This window comes from Oncorhynchus gorbuscha, linkage group LG06, assembly GCF_021184085.1.
Source record: "Oncorhynchus gorbuscha isolate QuinsamMale2020 ecotype Even-year linkage group LG06, OgorEven_v1.0, whole genome shotgun sequence".
Classification (NCBI taxonomy): Eukaryota; Metazoa; Chordata; class Actinopteri; order Salmoniformes; family Salmonidae; genus Oncorhynchus; species Oncorhynchus gorbuscha.
The window spans coordinates 23,199,477-23,219,287 of record NC_060178.1 but is presented as its reverse complement, the minus strand read 5'-3'; the positions used below and the strand labels follow the sequence as shown (position 1 = coordinate 23,219,287).

Genomic DNA, 19,811 nt, shown 5'->3' with positions numbered 1-19,811 from the left:
GTCTTGACATCCTCTGAACTATTGGAGAACATTCCCAATGTCAAACCAGATGGAGAACATTCCTATAACATGACCAAAAATGTAAATAAATGTAACCATGTTTGAACTTTTAGGAAACATTATGTTAAAGTAATACCAAGAAAATAATGTTATTTTGTCAAGATTCTTAAATGTGATGAGAAAGTTCCAAAGCCAAGTAACTATCCAGCACCATTCCCAGAACGTTGTGGGAAGGTTGTGTGCAAAATAACCATGGGTCAACGACACTCACAAAACTCACAAAACCCGAAGAAACACCAAACTCGAAGAAGCATATGGTTCTCAGAACGTAATGTGCTAGCTGTGTGATAAGTGCCTCAGTAAGGAATAAGCACAATTTTGATATCTTATTTGTCAGGAGCCATGAGTTTGATTATAGAAGAGCCCGTTTCTGTCTGTAGGCTATGGCATCTCATGAATTGAATGCCAGTTTACAAGAATGTTTTAATTTACTGTAGCTAGTCATACAGCAGCCTACACAGCATCATATAGACTAGGCCTACCTGGTCTGGAAGTGATAGACTACCTGTACAAACCTTGCAGCAGCGTTAATCTTCCACCTTGAATCATCCGTGTAGTCTAAATAATTAACCTTATAATATAGATGCGGGCAGCAATGAACGAGGTCGGAAAGGACACAAGATCAGTTGGATAACAAAGCATGTTTAGCAACACTGAGCCATGCAAGAAAGCACCAGCTCTTCCAGACAACTGTGTGAAAGCACCAGCTCTTCCGGACTGTGTGAAAGCACCAGCTCTTCCGGACTGTGTGAAAGCACCAGCTCTTCCGGACGACTGTGTGATCACTGACTCCGTAGCCAATGTGAGTAATACCTTTAACATTCAGAAGGCTGCAGGGCCAGACAGATTACCAGGACGCATTCTCAGAGCATGCGCAAACCAGCTGGCAAGTATCTTCAATGACATTTTCAACCACTCTCTGACCGAGTCTGTAACACCTATATGTTTCAAGCAGACTGCCAAGGTAACCTATCTAAATGACTATCGCCCCGTAGCACTCACATCTGTAGCAATGAAAGGCTTTGAAAGGCTGTTCCTGGCTGACATCAACACCATCATCCCAGACACCCTAAGCCCACCCCAATTAGCATACCGCACCAACAGATCCACAAGATGATGCATTATCTATAACACTCCACACTGCCCTTTCCCACCTGGACAAAAGGAACACCTACATGAGAATGTTGTTCATTGACTACAGCTCAGTGGTCAACACCATTGTGCCCTACAAGCTCATCACTAAGCTAAGGACTCTGGGATTAAACACCTCCCTCTGCAACTGGATCCTGAACTTCCTAAAGGGCCACCCCCAGGTGGTGAGGGTAGGCAACAACATATCTGCCATGCTGACCCTAAACACGGGGGCCCGTCAGGGGTGCGTGTTTAGTCCCCTCATGTACTCCCTGTTCACCCACGATTGCGTGGCCGCGCACGACTCCAACACCATCAAGTTTGCAGACGACACAACGTCAGGTAAACCTGATCACCGACTACGATGAGCCAGCCTAAAGGGAAGAGGTCAGAGAAATGACAGTGTGGTGCCAGGACAACAACCTCTCCCTCAGAGGAGTTGATCATAGACTACAGGAAACGGAGTGCCGAGTACGCCCCCATCCACATCAATTGGAGAATGGAACCAAGATGGCATAGCAGTTGGACTTGTATTTTGTCTTGTCCCGTGTAAATATCATTTTCCCGTATATATTTAATATATATTTTAATATCACTTTCCATCTACGGACTGAATATACTCTCCTGCAACCCACCTCACCCAATGTGGTATGGATCTGCAATTTTTTATACCTAAGAACCGTAACCCCCATCAAAAGCTAGCCAGCTAACTGGCTGCTAGCTAGTAGCCAGTTAGCCATTGCTAGGCCCGTCTGCTAGGCCCATCTCCCGGCAAGCCGAAGAGACCCATCAGCCACTCCTTGGGCTACAATACCTGGACCCCCGCAGACCCATCACGACTGGACTACCGTCGTAATTCCGCCCGAGGGGGTTTTTCAACTGACTCCGCCGTCGCGACGTCCCCTGAATGTCCACCTGCTAGCCGCGGCCCACTAGCTGCCTAGAGCACATTGGACTGTTAGCTTAAGAGGCCCATCGGACAAATTCTTTGGCAACTATGCCTATTTTGCCAATTGGCCTGATTTACAACACGGAGCCCTGCTGATCCGTCTCCCGACATCACAGCATGACGGGGCCACAACAGACTTTCTTCCGTCGCAAAGTCCCTCGAAGGCCCATCTGCTAGCTTGCTAGCTGCCTGAAGCCACTCACTGGACTCCTATGGTCACTTGGCTATGCATGACTCTCCCTAACGTCAATGTGCCTTGTCCATCACTGTAGAGCCTCTAGCCCTGCTAAATACGCCTTAGTTAACACTTAAGTTCCACGTCCCACACATGCAGTGACATCACCTGGTTTAAATGATATTTCTAGAGACAATATCTCTTTCATCGTCACTCTATGCACAGGTTTACTCTCACTGTATTCTCATCCTACCATACCTTTGTCTGTTCATTATGCCTTGAATCTATTCTACTGTGCCCATAAATCTGCTCCTTTTACTCTCTGTTCTGAACGTACTAGACGGCTCTGACTTTGAATATGTGGATAAATACAAATACCTTGGTGTCTGGTTTGACTGTAAACTCTCCTTCCAGACTCACACTCCAATCCAAAATTAAATCTAGAATTGGCTTCCTATTTCGCAAACAAAGCATCCTTCACTCATGCTGCCAAACATACCCTCGTAAAACTGACCATCCCATCGAACCTTGACTTCGGCGATGTCATTTACAAAATAGCCTCCAACACTCTACTCAACAAATTGGATGCAGTCTATCATAGTGCCATCCGTTTTGTCACCAAAGCCACATATACTACCCACCACTGTGACCTGTACACTCTTGTTAGCTGGCCCTCGCTTCATACTCGTCGCCAAACCCACTGGCTCCAGGTCATCTACAAGTCTCTGCTAGGTAAAGCCCCGCCTTATCTCAGCTCACTGGTCACCATAGCAGCACCCACTCGTAGCATGCGCTCCAGCAGGTATATCTCACTGGTCACCCCCAAAGCCAATTCGTCATATGGTCACCTTTCCTTCCAGTTCTCTGCTGCCAATGACTGGAACAAACTGCAAAAATCTCTGAAGCTGGAGACTCATATCTCCCTCACTAGCTTTAAGCACCAGCTGTCAGAGCAGCTCACAGATCACTGCGCCTGTACATAGCCAATCTGTAAACAGCTCACCCAACTACCTCATCCCCATACTGTATTTATTTATTTATCTTGCTCCTCTGCACCCCATGATCTCTACTTGCACATTCATCTTCTGCACATCTACCATTCCAGTGTTAAATTGCTATATTGTAATTACTTTGCCACCATGGCCTATTTATTGCCTTAACTCCCTTATCTTACGCATTTGCATACGCTGTATATAGACTTTTTGTTTACTTTTTCTACTGTATTATTAACTGTATGTTTGTTTATTCCATGTGTAACTCTGTGTTGTTGTGTGTGTCGAACTGCTATGCTTTAACTTGGCCAGGTCGCAGTTGCAAATGAGAACTTGTTCTCCATTAGCCTACCTAGTTAAATAAAGGTGAAATAAAATAACTATATGTTGTCCTTTCTCTTCAGGACTCCAGCCACTCAAGTTATAGACTGTTCTCTCTGCTACCGCATGGCAAGTGGTACAGATGCACCAAGTCTGGAACCAACAGGACCCTGAACAAGCCATAAGACTGCTAAATAGCTAGTTAAATAGTTAAACAATAGCTAGTTAAACAATAGCTATCCGGACTATCTGCATTGATCCTTTTTGAACTAACTCTTGTCACACATGCTGCTGTTACGTTTTATTATCTAGCCTGTGGCCTTAGTCACTTTATCCCTACCTATAGTATATATCATGACACGCAGTATCTACCTCAATGGCTTTTACCCCTGCATATTGACTCGGTACTTACCCAGTATTCAAGTTATCGATACTGACTGTGTATTTATTTCTCGTGTTATTATTTTTTATATTTTTATATTATTTTATATGTTTTTCTCTCTGCAATGTTGTTTACGAAGCATGTGATAAAGAAAAAAAAATGTTCTTTCAATACCACAAGGATGACGCAAGTTAATTTTAGTCTAGTGCTGTAGGTTGGTTATATTTGAATGCAGAAGGTAATCATTCTTAAACTCATTACAGGGCATTCGGAAAGTATTCAGACCCCTTGACGTTTTCTTACATTTGGTTACATTACAGCCGTATTGTAAAATTGATTCATTCGTTGTTGTTTTTAAACTTATCAAACACAAAACTACATAATGACAAAGCAAAAACAGGTTTTTAGAAATTTGAGCAAATTAATAAAAAATCTTAAAGGAAATATCAAATGTACACTCAGTACATTGTTGAAGCACCTTTGGCAGTGATTACAGCCTCAAGTCTTCTTGGGTATGATGCTACAAGCTTGGCACACCTGTATTTTGGGAGTTTCTCCCATTGTTCCTTGCAGATCCTCTCAAGCTCTGAGCGTCGCTGCACAGCTATTTTCAGGTCTCTCCAGAAATGTTTGATCGGGTTCAAGTCCGGGCTCTGGCTGGGCCACTCAAGGACATTCAGAGACTTGTCCCAAAGCCACTGCTGCGTTGTCTTGGCTGTGTGCTTAGGGTCATTGTTCTGTTGGAAGATGAACCTTCGCCCCAGGTCCTGAGCGCTCTGGTTCGATTACAGATTCAGAATGGCCAGAAACAAATAACATTCCCCTGAATCTCTTCAGTCTATTCTTGTTCTGAGAAATGAAGGCTATTCCATGTGAGAAATTGCCAAGAAACGGAAGATCTCATACAACGCTGTGTACTACTCCCTTCACAGAACAGCACATACTGGCCCTAACCAGAATAAAAGAGTAGTGGGAGGCCCCGGTGCACAACTGAGCAAGAGGACAAGTACATTAGAGTGCCTAGTTTTAGAAACAGACGCCTCTCATGTCCTCAACTGCCAGCTTCATTAAATAGTCCCCTCAAAACACCAGTCTCAACAGTGAATAGGCGACTCCGGGATACTGGCCTATAACTCCTTGAAGATTTAGACAATGATGAGTGGGTCCTGGGTGTCTTTTGACAGACTTGTTCGCTGTCACCCTCACTTCTCTCTTCCTCCTTCAACATCAATGTTGATCTAAAGGAGCTCCCTGGATGTCTACATTCTCTCTGAGGTGAAGTGGATATTTCACTCTGGATAGTGAACAGGAGTTTTCCGAGGGTCTCTTTGGAAGAGGCATTTAAAGACATTGCTGTTTGTTTAGGACATACAGTAATGGCTTCAACCCTGTGAGGAAATCCTTAAGCTTCTTCTGCACATTGGTGCAGATGTTCTTAGCCATTGACCAAAGCTTTTCCTCTGATATTTTCACAGTCAATCCCCGGGAGGCCACTGTTGAGGTCTCTGAAACTCCCCCCTAGCACTGACTCTGTTGGCCACTTAGTGGACTCAGTGTTCTGGAAAATAGTTGCCATCCCTTTGACAAAGGTTCCCATTATTCCAGAGGCTGTGTCCTGAGAGGATGTGAATGCAATCTCTGATGATAAGCCAGATGACAAGTCAGTCCAAAGACCTTCCTGAAGACTAGTATGGCTATCCTGTATAATAAGGAAATTACTGGATGTCATAATAGCCACTTTTGCCTGGAATTCCTTGCTAGAGGAATTTGATTGCTCTGAATCAGACTAGCCGATGACTGTGTGAATATTACACTCTCTCCTGAGCTCAGTTCAGAAAATTGAAGACTCAAGTCCTGAAATGTTGAGGGGGACTAGGAAATAGTGAGAACACCATCCACAAACCACCCAAGGGAACTTGCTACTGTTGAAGATTTGCTCTCCACTTTTGAGACCTCTGTCTTAAAGATGTTCACAAGGCTGCTGAGCACCTCTTGATTGCTGTCTCTAGATCAGGAAGACAGATAGCTGGTAAAGGTTGGCTCTCACTGGGAACTCTACTGAGTTGGGTGGTGGGTAATTGCTCCTCACCATTGGAAACGTTGTCCTTTTGCAGAGTGTCTGAAAACTCACGAAGAGGAGCATCTTTAGCCACGCCTTGATCTGGAGCAAAAAGTGTAAGGAAGTCCATACGGCCATAGACTCTGTGGGCTGCAGAGAAGACACTCCTCTATGAAAACTCTGTCTCTTGGTTATTGAGAGAAGCTGGCTCAACACATGCTTCACATGACTGTGCTGTGGCCTCCATGTCTCCCATAAATGTATTAATAATCCCTTTGGTTGTGGAGGTTACAGGCGTCAGAACTATGGGAGCAACACAAGAATGCCTTCAGGAAATAAGCACACCAGAAGAGCTGCTGACCTTCATAAGTATGGTTCTCACCACTGCAGGGGCGTTAGACTGGAAGTCAGGGCTAGAGAGAGTCTGAAGGTTTCTGGACACTGCACTGGTAAAAGGTCCAGAGTCTTTGAGAGAGTGAGTGGGCTCTTCTTTTCCAGGTGAAACATCAAGTTCAGGTTGAAGTTTAGATAGAAAATGAGACCCCAAGATTTTAATCTTCTTGGTTAAATCCAAAAGAACTTTGAAGTTCTCTGCCATTATGTCCATACTCTCCACAATGACATTAAGGAACTCATTGGTCAAAGGGTCCATTAGGGGCTTAATCATGTTCACGCACTACCTTGGCTCAGCCTTTCCATCAAAGCTGTCCATTAGTGTCTGTAGCTGGACCGAGACCACATGCACCATCTCCCTGCCTGCTGCTAATCCACCAGCATCATCACAATCTAACATTATGGGGGAGAATCTACCCGAGCTGGTCTGCATTGCCACTGAGAGGCCAGCATTGAGCTGGTTGACCAACTCCCCCACCATAGCACAGGTGAGCTGGAATGAGTTGGTGTAGGCAGGGTTTAAGTGAGCCTCACCTAGGAACAGTAGGAATCTCATCTCCGTTATACCAAAGACATCCTTCTGGAGACACATTCTGCATAAAAGTCTGGGACCTTGAACATACAATAAATGCACAAACTTGAGATTGGAGACCAAACTTAGCACCCTGATGGTTTACTTATGTCAGTGTAGTTCACCAAACAACCTCCACTACATAAGTGGGCACTATTCTTCTTCTAGAATCCCTAAACCAAATAACATGGTTTTGTGGCTGAGTTTGATGTTCATACGACATCACAATTAGATTTGTTTTACTCAAAATGTCACAGTAGCTTCATTCAGCAATCTACAAACACATAGCCTATTAGGTATACGATTAGCTGTTACACATTAACTCACATTAACACCCCCTTGGGATTAAAAACTATAATTTAAAACGTACATATGGATCTGTTAGCAGAACAAGTATTTTATTTACCAAAGGTCCATTTTAAAACTAATTTCCCTTCACATTTTTCCATGTTAATATGATATCTGAGTAAGAGTGAGGTCAGGGCCCCTGGGCACCATGGCAGGGGCCAATTAGAATTGAAGGCAGTCAATCAGGAAGTGATTCTAATTTAAAATTAAAAAATTGAAAAACTTTTAAAACTTTTTAGCTTCTACTCCTCAGTTTATTGAGAAGCCATTGAAAATAAAAGCAGTTTTCACAAATTTTGAATTGTTATTTAAGTTTATTTCCTGAATTTCCGCACATGCCCTCCGTTCACTGTCGGTAATTCAGCCATGATTACTACAGTTTAGATAGCTGGCTAGACTAACTCTTTTTTAATTTTAAAAATGTATTTCACCTTTATTTAACCAGGTAGGCTAGTTGAGAACAAGTTCTCATTTGCAACTGCAACCTGGCCAAGATAAAGCATAGCAGTGTGAACAGACAACACAGAGTTACACATGGAGTACACAATTAACAAGTCAATAACACAGTAGAAAAAAAAGGGGAGTCTATATACATTGTGTGCAAAAGGCATGAGGAGGTAGGCAAATAATTACAATTTTGCAGATTAACACTGGAGTGATAAATGATCAGATGGTCATGTACAGGTAGAGATATTGGTGTGCAAAAGAGCAGAAAAGTAAGTAAATAAAAACAGTATGGGGATGAGGTAGGTGAAAATGGGTGGGCTATTTACCAATAGACTATGTACAGCTGCAGCGATCGGTTAGCTGCTCAGATAGCAGATGTTTGAAGTTGGTGAGGGAGATAAAAGTCTCCAACTTCAGCGATTTTTGCAATTCGTTCCAGTCACAGGCAGCAGAGAACTGGAAGGAAAGGCGGCCAAATGAGGTGTTGGCTTTAGGGATGATCAGTGAGATACACCTGCTGGAGCGCGTGCTAGAATAATTTACCAATCCATTTTTTTTCACTGACATGGGCTAATTGAGTGACTGTCAATGAGTGACATACAGTATCATAAGAAAGTATTTGCCCCCTTTCTGATTTTCCCTATTTTTGCATATTTATGATAGTGGATGTTATCAGATCTTCAACCAAAACCTAATATTAGATAAAGGGAACCTGTGTTTACAAATAACAAAGAAAATGTATACTTATTTTATTTACTTAATGAACAAAGTCATGCAACACCCAATTCCCGTGTGAAAAAGGAATTGCCCCCTTACACTCAATAACTGTGTCACTTTAAGTTGCAATGACTGCAACCAAATGCTTCCTGTAGTTGTTGGTCAGACTCTCACATCGTTGTGGAGGAATCTTGACCCAGTCTTGCATGCGGAACTGCTTTAACTCAGTGACATTTGTGGGTTTTCAAGCATGAAGTGCTTGTATCAAGTCCTGCCACAACATCTCAATAGGGAATAGGTCTGGACTTTGACTAGGCCATTTCAAAACTTCAAATTTGTTGCTTTTTTAGCCATTTTCATGTAGACTAGATTGTGTATTTTGGATCATTGTCTTGCTGCATGACCTAGCTGCACTTCAGCTTCAGCTCAGATAGATGGCCTGACATTCTCTTGTAGAATTCTCTGATAGAGCAGAATTCATGGTTCCTTCTATTAAGGCAAGTCGTCCAGATCTTGAGGCAGCAAAGCATCCCCAAACCATCACACTACCACCACCTTTCTTGACCGATGGTATGAGATTCTTACTGTGAAAGTGGACTTTTTTTTGGATGACATGGGACCCATTACGCCTGGCGAAAACCAAACAAACATTTACTCTGCTGATTCCAGCAATGTAACACAGACTAGAATAATGATTACTATAGTGATGACTGCAGGCTGTGTTATCAGTTTGAGTTCATTAAGTAACATCAGTATCATTTGGCTCCCGAGTGGTGCAGCGGTCTAATGCACTGCATCTCAGTGCTAGAAGCGTCACTACAGACCCTGGTTCGATTCCAGGCTGTATCACAACTGGCCGGGATTGGGAGTCCCATAGAGCGGTGCACAATTGGCCCAGCATCGACCGGGTTAGGGTTTGGCTGGGGTAGGCCGTCATTGTAAATAAGAATTTGTTCTTAACTCACTCGCCTAGTTAAATAAAGAAAAATATCTGACATGTCCTTCCTGTGAAGACTCTTGGATATGATACGATCTAGTTTGTCACTACAAGGTTAGTTAGTCACACACACTTCCCTTGAAGATGTGTATCCCTTGAAGATGAGAGGTGAAAAGGTTAGGCTGTGCCCTGTGGTTAGCTCTGCACGCTATTGATGCCAGAGACGGAGAAGAAAGCGAGGCATCACACTCGCTCCTTTATTCTGGTTCATATACAGTCAATGAACTAAGTAGACCAGACCCAGCTGCTAATGCAATTGGTGCCTATGGGAGAGCCACCCTTTAAGCAGACCGGAACTGTGAGCATTTTTTCAGTGGTAAACGGCTTGAGTGGGACATCTTCATTTATCCAAAACCATCTTAGCTGACGCTACCCTCTGCTGCTTCTCATTTCTGCTGTGCCCACTTCCTGTTCAAACTATGTCAGCAGAAACAGGCTGCAGCACTTTCTAAATGTATGTAGTGCATTGTTTTTTTTCTACCCCAGAAGCAGCAGTATATTTTTTCCAGCCTTTACTACCCTTTGATTTTGTGCAGCAAACATCTTTGCCGCAACAGTGTTTCAAGCTGCAAGAGTATGCCATTTTCAGCTGCAAGATTATCATAAGACAAGGACACCAGCTGCTGGCTGGGATAGGCATAGCTTGAAGAGCTGATGTATGAACCAGGATGCCTACCAGTAGTTGGTCCTGTTAAACAAACATAATGATTTGAATGCATCACCTCACTATAGGTCCCTTATTTAGAAAACTGAGCTGTTGACACATCTTCCTCTTGTGCATTTAGAGGTCTGACATTGACCTGGTGGTAAGTAAAGACCACAACTGGCTATGTGTCCAAAGTTCATGAACAAGCACAGCACCGGGCAGGAATACAACAGTTTCTATTGGTACTGTATAATATGTACATCAGTGGAGGCTGCTGAGGGGAGGACAGCAATATAATGTCTGGAATGGAGTGGAATTAACCACATGGAAACCACATCTTTGATGTGTATGTTACCATTCTATTTTTATTTATTTAACTAGGCAAGTCATTTAAGAACAAATTGACTCCATTCCAGCCATTATTATGAGCCATCCTCCCCTCAGCAGCCTCCACTGATCTATATTGATCCTGATTTGTGAGCAACTTTGTATTCTCTAGTAGAAATCAAATACTTTTGTGCAAATCACTTTATTCATAGCAAATGAAACAGTTAAGTTGAAATTCATTAACCCTGCCACAATTGGCATAAGCCAGCTACATAGCATTAGCTAGCTATCATTCTCATCTAGATAAAACATGTTTTTATCGTGGAGCCTTTAACTTGTGTAAACTTTTTCCAAAATATAAGAAATGAACCCTTTAGACGTTGTCTGGTGTTAAACTGGTCCACTCAGTGTGGAGATGAAGGTGAATGAGAAATATTATTTCTGCAGCCAATACCACGGGTAATGTGATTGATCACCCCAGTAAAGCAGGTTAACATTTAAGAAATCTCCACCAAACCAACATAATAGTAGTGTTATTAACGCCAAAGCCCTTAGGATGTCCTCTGGGTAAATAGAATTACGTAGATTTTTTCTGTACTGCTACAAAGTATACACAATTAAATTGATAAGAGAAGAATTGTTATCATACAGGTTTTGGTAACACACACACACACACACACACACACACACACACACACACACACACACACACACACACACACACACACACACACACACACACACACACACACACACACACACACACACACACACACACACACACACACAGGAAAATAAAATGTCCTCTGTCACACACTCACACGCAATACAAACACTCAACTCCAAGGCATAACCACTATAGAATGACTGTAATTGTTAATAAAACATAACATTTGTAATTACATGATAGATCTATGGACAGACAGTTGGAAAAATAACGTGCAGTGTCTGTCCCTACTTCAACAGTCTTGTGTTAAAAGGAGGGATCCCATATTGGATGGGATGTGAGACCACAGCTAAGCTCCTATCAGCTCTTCTTCTCCAACCCCTCCTGTCTCCTCTCCCTTCTCAGAGCCACCAGAAGCGGACATAGACGATGAGCATGATGAAGAAGACCCCTCCGGCAGCCAGCTTAGCATAGGTGGAGCGAGTGTTCAGGTACTTGGCGTCACTTCTGTACTTCTTCGACAGGCTGGACAGATTACTGGCCTTGGAGTCCAGAGCTGGATGTGATGCGAGTGGATCCAGGTGAGCAAAGAGAGGGAACAGAAACCAGAACAAATCCTCATTTAACACAAGTGAGAATGGCATCTGCTTCCTCTTGTGACTTAAACACTATTCTTTGTCACAACTTGACAAACAGTATGTAGCTGAGAAGTGGCACTCCCTTTTATTAGTTAATCTAGTGAATTCTACCCAACATCATTTACATTTTATCAGTGTGTTTTGCTGCAATGATGTGCATTCATGATAATGCAATAAGCCCTTTCCAAGTTAGACATCAGATAATCATAGATAAAAGGTTTGTGTAATAGAGGTGTAATAGAGGTGTAATAGAGGTTTGTGTAATAGAGGTGTTTCAGCTATCGAGGACCTACATCGAGGACCTACATCAGCCATGCTCAACTGGCGGACTGTGATCCAGATCCGGGGTTGAACGGGGTCAAAACAGACCTTGGGCCCCCTCCCCCAAGGTGCCATTTGAAATTTGGTAGTGTATGGGCAGTTTTCCTCTTGTTATGTCATTCACTGACAGACCTTAGATAGTAGGGTTGGGCAGTATCCAGATGTTCATACCATACCGTGGTACATGGTATTACCAGCAGTGAACACAAGGGGTGCTATTGTTTTCCACAAAATAATGTAAACGATAATAATAATAATAATAATTGACAAACAAAACACATTTAGGCAACAGTGAACTTGATCCATGAGTGGATTGATTGTCTCTGCTGTAACTAAGAAGCTTGATTTTGGAAGTTAGAAAACTTTGGTTGTCTTCAACAAGAGGGGTGTGAACATTTTGAACAGTTTTCAGTCGGATGGGTTGCGCGGTCGGGATTGTTACTATGCCGATAAATGCCTATATCCATCCGGACCTTTGCCACGGAGGACATTTGTGTGACCAGACCATCACAAATAGTAGTTCAGTACCCCTGACCTACATTATTGCTGTAAATCTATAAGAAGAACAAGTAAACCGACATTACCAGACAAGGCCTCCCCTCGTTGCAACACTTCCTCAATGTTGGCCACCATGATCCTCTGAACATCCTGCAGCTCTGTGTTGATGCTGCCCAGGTTCCTGCGGGCTCGGCTGTCTATGTACGACTTCTTGGTCTTCTGAATGTAGGTGTCTGTTGTCAGAGGAAAACATTGCAGGAATGTATGGCATATTTTTTCATCATTCATACTAGGGTATCCTTTAAAGGTTCATCGCAGTCAAAAATATGATTTTCCTATGTTTCATATATCTCCACACTACGAGGTTGGAATACTACTGTACAATTCAGAAAATATTGATAATGCCATTTTAGTGTAAGAGCTGTTTGAAAAGACTGCGTTTAATGTTCGCCTGTTGTGGTGGGATGGAGTTTTGGACTGCCTGGTGACATGGGATGGAGTTTTGGACTGCCTGGTGACATCACCAGGTGGTAAATTTGTTAATATGCCAATAAGAAAGAGTTCCAAACCTGTCTGCCAATAACAGATAGTTTAGATTTTTCCCCTCCCCACTCAGACCACCTCCAGACAGTGGTAGCAAAATACTTGCTTGGGAAATTGCTCTTTGCTAAGAAGCTATTTTTTAAATTGAAAACAGAGTACGGTCGTTAATTGTTACCCAGAAATAATTTAATATTGAGATAAGAATGGCTGCATTGGACCTTTAATCAACGTTGGGTTGTTGGTAGGGATTCTAATGATGATATATTTAATTGAATCTCACCAAACTCAATGAAGGAGTACGGTCGGGACACAGTGGGGACCTTCTTCCCGTGCTGTTCATGGAACTCTGCCTGCAGGTCTTCCAGGTAAGCAAAGGCAAGTTTTTTGTGAAAGCTTGCTTCAGACAGCACTAGGTAGACCACTCGTCTTTCTATGACGTAGCTGTTGGGAGAACCATGAGGGAAACATGAGAGTGGAGTGTCTGAGAAGCATAAAGGTCAGAGGATACCTGCTTATTAGTGCATGGTATAAGTATGTTAATGGTATTTTAATTGTGATGAGTGTTTTGCCAAGAGAGAGTGTCTGTGGTGTCTTTCCTCTAATTGGTTCGAACTCACTGGAAGGACATGGAGCCAGCCTCTAATGTGCAACGTGTGGGACTCTGGTCATTGAGTTTCCTAAACAGCTGTTTAGCCTGGCTCTGGTACTGTTGCAGGTCCCGACCCAACTAAACACGGAGGACAGAGCAAGATTATGCAACTAAGCATATTTAAGAGGACACTGAACCAATGATCAGGATCAATATGTTATCAGCAAAGAAGCGAGTGGTCTGGGTATGGTAAACACAGTAACACATCACAGGAACAATGTGTATGATGTCCAAACAGAAAATACAAACCTTCTCACTTCCCTTTGGGAGAGCAGATAAGAAAGCAAGGGAAACGTGTTAAAGTTCTTCAAGCGGGTGGCAAGACTCATATGTAGCCTACTGCAACTCATAAATACTACACACGTCCTAGAAATACATGGCTGCCTGATTTGCTACAACTACAAGAAAGTAACAAGGATTAATGAAGTAGACCATCACAAATTGCAAATTAACTAAAGAGAGCAGAATTTACTCAATGGACATAGTGTATCTCCTCTGGTTAATCAAATCTCTATCACAGCATCATTCAGCACAGTACACAAATGGCTGTTCTGCATTGAGCATTGGTCTTTGACTCACTACCTACACTACATGATCACAAGTATGTGGACACATGCACATTGAACATCTCATTCCAAAATCATGGGCATTAATATGGAGTTGGTCCCCCATTTGCCGCTATAACAGCCTCCACTCCTCTGGGAAGGCTTTCCACTAGCTGTTGGAACATTGCTGCTATAACAGCCTCCACTCCTCTGGGAAGGCTTTCCACTAGCTGTTGGAACATTGCTGCTATAACAGCCTCCACTCCTCTGGGAAGGCTTTCCACTAGCTGTTGGAACATTGCTGCTATAACAGCCTCCACTCCTCTGGGAAGGCTTTCCACTAGCTGTTGGAACATTGCTGCTATAACAGCCTCCACTCCTCTGGGAAGGCATTCCACTAGCTGTTGGAACATTGCTGCTGTAACAACCTCCACTCCTCTGGGAAGGCTTTCCACTAGCTGTTGGAACATTGCTGCTATAACAGCCTCCACTCCTCTGGGAAGGCTTTCCACTAGCTGTTGGAACATTGCTGCTATAACAGCCTCCACTCCTCTGGGAAGGCTTTCTACTAGATGTTGGAACATTGCTGCTATAACAGCCTATAACTCTTTTTCAGTTCTGCCCACAAATTTTCTGTAGGATTGAGGTCAGGGCTTTGTGATGGCCACTTCAATAGCTTGACTTTGTTGTCCTTAAGCCATTTTGCCACAACTTTAGAAGTATGCTTGGGGTCATTGTCCATTTAGAAGACCCATTTGCGACCAAGCTTTAACTGATGTCTTGAGATGTTGCTTCAATATATCCACATAATTTTCCTTCCTTATGAGCCATCTATTTTGTGAAGTGCACCAGTCCACCTTGCAGCAAAGCACCCCCACAACATGATGCTGCCACACCCATGCTTCATGGATGGGATGGTGTTTTCTTCGGCTTGCAAGCGTCACCCTTTTTCCTCCAAACATAACGAAGGTCATTATGGCTAAACAGTTATATTTTTGTTTCATCAGACTAGAGGACATTTCTCCAAAAAGTATGATCTTTGTCCCCATGTGCAGTTGCAAACCATAGTCTGGCATTTTTATGGAAGTTTTGGAGCAGTGGCTTCTTCCTTGCTGAGTGGCCTTTCAGGTTATGTCGATATAGGACTCCTTTTACTGTGGATATAGATACGTTTGTACCCGTTTCCTCCAGCATCTTCACAAGGTCCTTTGCTGTTGTTCTGGGATTGTTTTGCACTTTTCACACCAAAGTACGTTCATCTCTCGGAGACAGAACACGTCTCCTTCCTGAGCGGTATGACGGGTGCGTGGTCCCATGGTGTTTATACTTGCGTACTATTTTTTGTACAGATGAACGTGGTACCTTCAGGCGTTTGGAAATTGCTCCCAAGGATGAACCACACTTGTGGAGGTCTACATTTTTTTCTCTGAGGTCTTGGCTGATTTCTTTTGATTTTCTGATGATGTCAAGCAAAGAGGCACTGTTCGCTGCCTGTACCCGCACCCCCGACTAGCATCACCACCCTGGATGGTTCCGACCTAGAATATGTGGACATCTATAAGTACCTAGGTGTCTGGCTAGACTGTAAACTCTCCTTCCAGACTCATATCAAACATCTCCAATCTAAAATCAAATCTAGAGTCGGCTTTCTATTCCGCAACAAAGCCTCCTTCACTCACGCCGCCAAACTTACCCTAGTAAAACAGACTATCCTACTGATCCTCGACGATGTCATCTACAAAATAGCTTCCAATACTCTACTCAGCAAACCGGATGCAGTTTATCACAGTGCCATCCGTTTTGTTACTAAAGCACCTTATACCACCCACCACTGCAACCTGTATGCTCTAGTCGGCTGGTCCTCGCTACATATTCGTCGCCAGACGCACTGGCTCCAGGTCATCTACAAGTCCTTGCTACGTAAAGCTCCGCCTTATCTCAGTTCACTGGTCACGATGGCAACACCCACCCGTAGCATGCGCTCCAGCAGGTGTATCTCACTGATCATCCCTAAAGCCAACACCTCATTTGGCCGCCTTTCCTTCCAGTTCTCTGCTGCCTGTGACTGGAACGAATTGCAAATCTGAGCAGCTAACCGATCGCTGCAGCTGTACATAGTCCATCTGTAAATAGCCCATCCATTATACCTACCTCATCCCCATACTGTTTTTATGTATTTACTTTTCTACTCTTTTGCACACCAGTACCTCTACCTGCACATGACCATCTGATCATTTATCACTCCAGTGTTAATCTGCTAAATTGTAATTATTCGCCTACCTCCTCAGCCTTTTGCACACAATGTATATAGACTCTTTTTTTTCTACTGTGTTATTGACTTGTTTATTGTTTACTCCATGTGTAACTATGTGTTGTTGTCTGTTCATACTGCTATGCTTTATCTTGGCCAGGTCGCAGTTGTAAATGAGAACTTGTTCTCAACTAGCCTACCTGGTTAAATAAAGGTGAAATAAAAAAGTTAAACTGAGTTTGACAGTAGGCCTTGAAAAACATCCACAGGTACACCTCCAATTGACTCAAATGATGTCAATTAGCCTATCAGAGGCTTCTAAAGCGATGACATCGTTTTCTGTAATTTTCCAAGCTGTTTAAAGGCACAGTCAAACTTCTGACCCACCTGAATTGGGATACAGTGAATTATAAGTGAAATGATCTCTGTCTGTAAACAATTGTTGGAAAAATTGTGTCATGCACTATGTAGATGTCCTAACCAACTTGCCAAAACTATAGTTTGTTAACAAGAAATTTGTGGAGTGGTTGAAAATGAGTTTTAATGACTCCAACAGAAGTGTATGTAAACGTCCGACTTCAACTGTGTGTATATATATATATATATATATATATATATATAGCCTTTATTTATTGTGCGCCGCCCAATCACGGCCGGTTGTGATACAGGCTAGATTCGAACCAGAGTGTCTGTAGTGACGCCTCAACCATCTCTTCCTCTAGCTACATCACATACATGGACTAAATCTGTCCATTATGATTAGCTGCCTGTTACTCTGACACCTGGAATAAAGCCATCTGGATTTCAATGATAGACACAATCAAACAACTAGCTAATAATATGGTTTTATTATGAAGTAGGCCTGCATAGATAGACACCGAATAGATTATAAAATATATATTGCACATGTAGCTAGCTAGCAAGCTATCTGACAAGCTATTTCCCAATAGTTCGATAGCTGCACTGAATTGCTAGTGTTAACATTAGCTATTTTAGCTAGTTAGCTGTCTGACATTGACAGGGAAAACCATTAATATTAACCTGTTCGTCCTCTTGCATTGATGCGGCCAGCGGCAGTCCATCAGCCAACCGAGCGATCATTGTCAGCAGCACCATTTTGGGATTTAAATGTCTTATTCTCAACCAGTGTTGTTAGCCACAGTGTGAAAGCTATTATAATGACAGACAGCAGCTAGGGGTGTGTTCGTAAATTCAATCTGGAGAGCCAGAGTGCGCTCTTGGCGTTACTAAATTCAGAGCGTTGTCAGAGATTGTCTGTTCGTAAATTCAGTGTTTCGCTCGCTCAGACCGCACACTGGACGAGGGGTAGAGTTGACCTCACAACTGGCAAACAAACTAACTAAAGTTTGCTAGCTTGCTAAAAATGAGAGAACCTCACTCTCACCATATTACTCGCCCCAGCAGAACTGGTTAGGCTGTTTTCATGTTATCTAGAGCGTTGGTGACTGTGTTGCTGGCAACAATTTAATGACGCTTTTTTGCCAACGTGTACTGACACCGGCCATATTCAACGCATGTTGAGCGTTCGTAAATTTATTATGCGCTCTGAAAGTCAGAGTAGATAGCCACAGAGAGTTTACGAAGGTACCATAGATTGACAAAGGTCTGTTTTCCGGGATCCTTAGGACGTCCCTACAATGAAGATTACGTTGAAATGGTTATGGTTATGTAGGGTTTGAGATTACGTATAGGGTATGGACATCCCAAGGGTTCCTTATTGCACTAACTGATGTGACAACCCGTCCGTAATGTTGGGTTGTCAGAGTTACCACATGAAAACAAAAAAAATGAGCTTTTTGGTCTTAATTAAAGTTTAGGGTTAGGCTTAAGGTTAGCAGTGTGGTTATGGTTCAAATCAGATTTTAAGAAGAGCAAATGTAGAAATAGGCGGGGTTTAGCCATAATTATAACTTCGTGGCTGTGGTAACTAGTGACAACCCCTCCGAACGCTTTAAACAGGCTTGAAATGTTCGTTGGGTATGTCACTCAAATCTCTAACCGTCCATCCCAGACAGCAGTATTCTCAAAGGTTCCGCGTTACTCGAAGCGAGAGGGATAATGGGGCCAAAAATCGGTCTTCTCCACCAGATGGCGTTGTTTAATTTTTTTCGCTCACCAAGCGAGGGGTTTTGGAAGGTGGTTTAATGAGTGTCGAATTTGGTCAACAAGAATGTCATTGATTTTTTCCTATGTAAGGTTTATTTGATATAATAAAAAGGTTCGTAGTGCTTAGATTGTTATGAGTATACTGTGACAAAAGGACACTTGACATCCCGGAAACTTTGAGAAAAAAAACTTTCTATCGGAGTTGTCTCGAGATAGCTACGCATATTCATGACATGATGCTAGCATTTTTTATTTTTTATTGACAACAAATACATGAGGGAACAGAAGTATACAATGGACAATTGGGCTAGGGGGTACAATATCACATTAAACAAGGACCTTAAGGGACATACATACACTTATAATTCTAATAGCTTTTTTGTTAGTAGAGTATTTAATTGTCTTAAAATACAGTTCAATTTCTTTTTGTAGGGTAAGAAAATGTGTTTTTTTGTTTGTAAATTTACATTTACATTACATTTACATTTAAGTCATTTAGCAGACGCTCTTATCCAGAGCGACTTACAAATTGGTGCATTCACCTTATGACATCCAGTGGAACAGTCACTTTACAATAGTGCATCTAAATCTTAAAGGGGGGGGGTGAGAGGGATTACTTATCCTATCCTAGGTATTCCTTAAATAGGTGGTGTTTCAGGTGTCTCCGGAAGGTGGTGATTGACTCCGCTGTCCTGGCGTCGTGAGGGAGTTTGTTCCACCATTGGGGGGCCAGAGCAGCGAACAGTTTTGACTGGGCTGAGCGGGAGCTGTACTTCCTCAGTGGTAGGGAGGCGGCAGGCCAGAGGTGGATGAACGCAGTGCCCTTGTTTGGGTGTAGGGCCTGATCAGAGCCTGGAGGTACTGAGGTGCCGTTCCCCTCACAGCTCCGTAGGCAAGCACCATGGTCTTGTAGCGGATGCGAGCTTCAACTGGAAGCCAGTGGAGAGAACGGAGGAGCGGGGTGACGTGAGAGAACTTGGGAAGGTTGAACACCAGACGGGCTGCGGCGTTCTGGATGAGTTGAAGGGGTTTAATGGCACAGGCAGGGAGCCCAGCC

The 19,811-nt window shown here is 43.0% G+C and overlaps 1 protein-coding gene across 2 annotated transcripts; it reads right to left on the bottom strand.

Annotated features, from left to right (window-relative positions):
• Positions 1-10,701: 10,701 nt before the first annotated feature.
• On the bottom strand, positions 10,702-18,017 carry LOC124037056 (vesicle-trafficking protein SEC22b-B-like). 2 transcript variants are annotated; one of them, XM_046351685.1, is made up of 6 exons: positions 17,669-18,017; positions 14,081-14,092; positions 13,800-13,909; positions 13,463-13,623; positions 12,726-12,872; positions 10,702-11,738 (listed from the first exon to the last, which is right to left on the bottom strand). In XM_046351685.1, exons 1-6 carry the CDS (start codon positions 17,741-17,743, stop codon positions 11,584-11,586), a joined length of 660 nt encoding a protein of 219 aa, XP_046207641.1. In that variant the 5' UTR covers positions 17,744-18,017; the 3' UTR covers positions 10,702-11,583. The 2 variants fall into 2 exon arrangements, with proteins under 2 accessions (XP_046207641.1, XP_046207642.1); XM_046351686.1 differs by lacking the exon at positions 14,081-14,092 and having other exon boundaries at positions 17,669-18,014.
• Between the last annotated feature and the right edge of the window lie 1,794 nt (positions 18,018-19,811).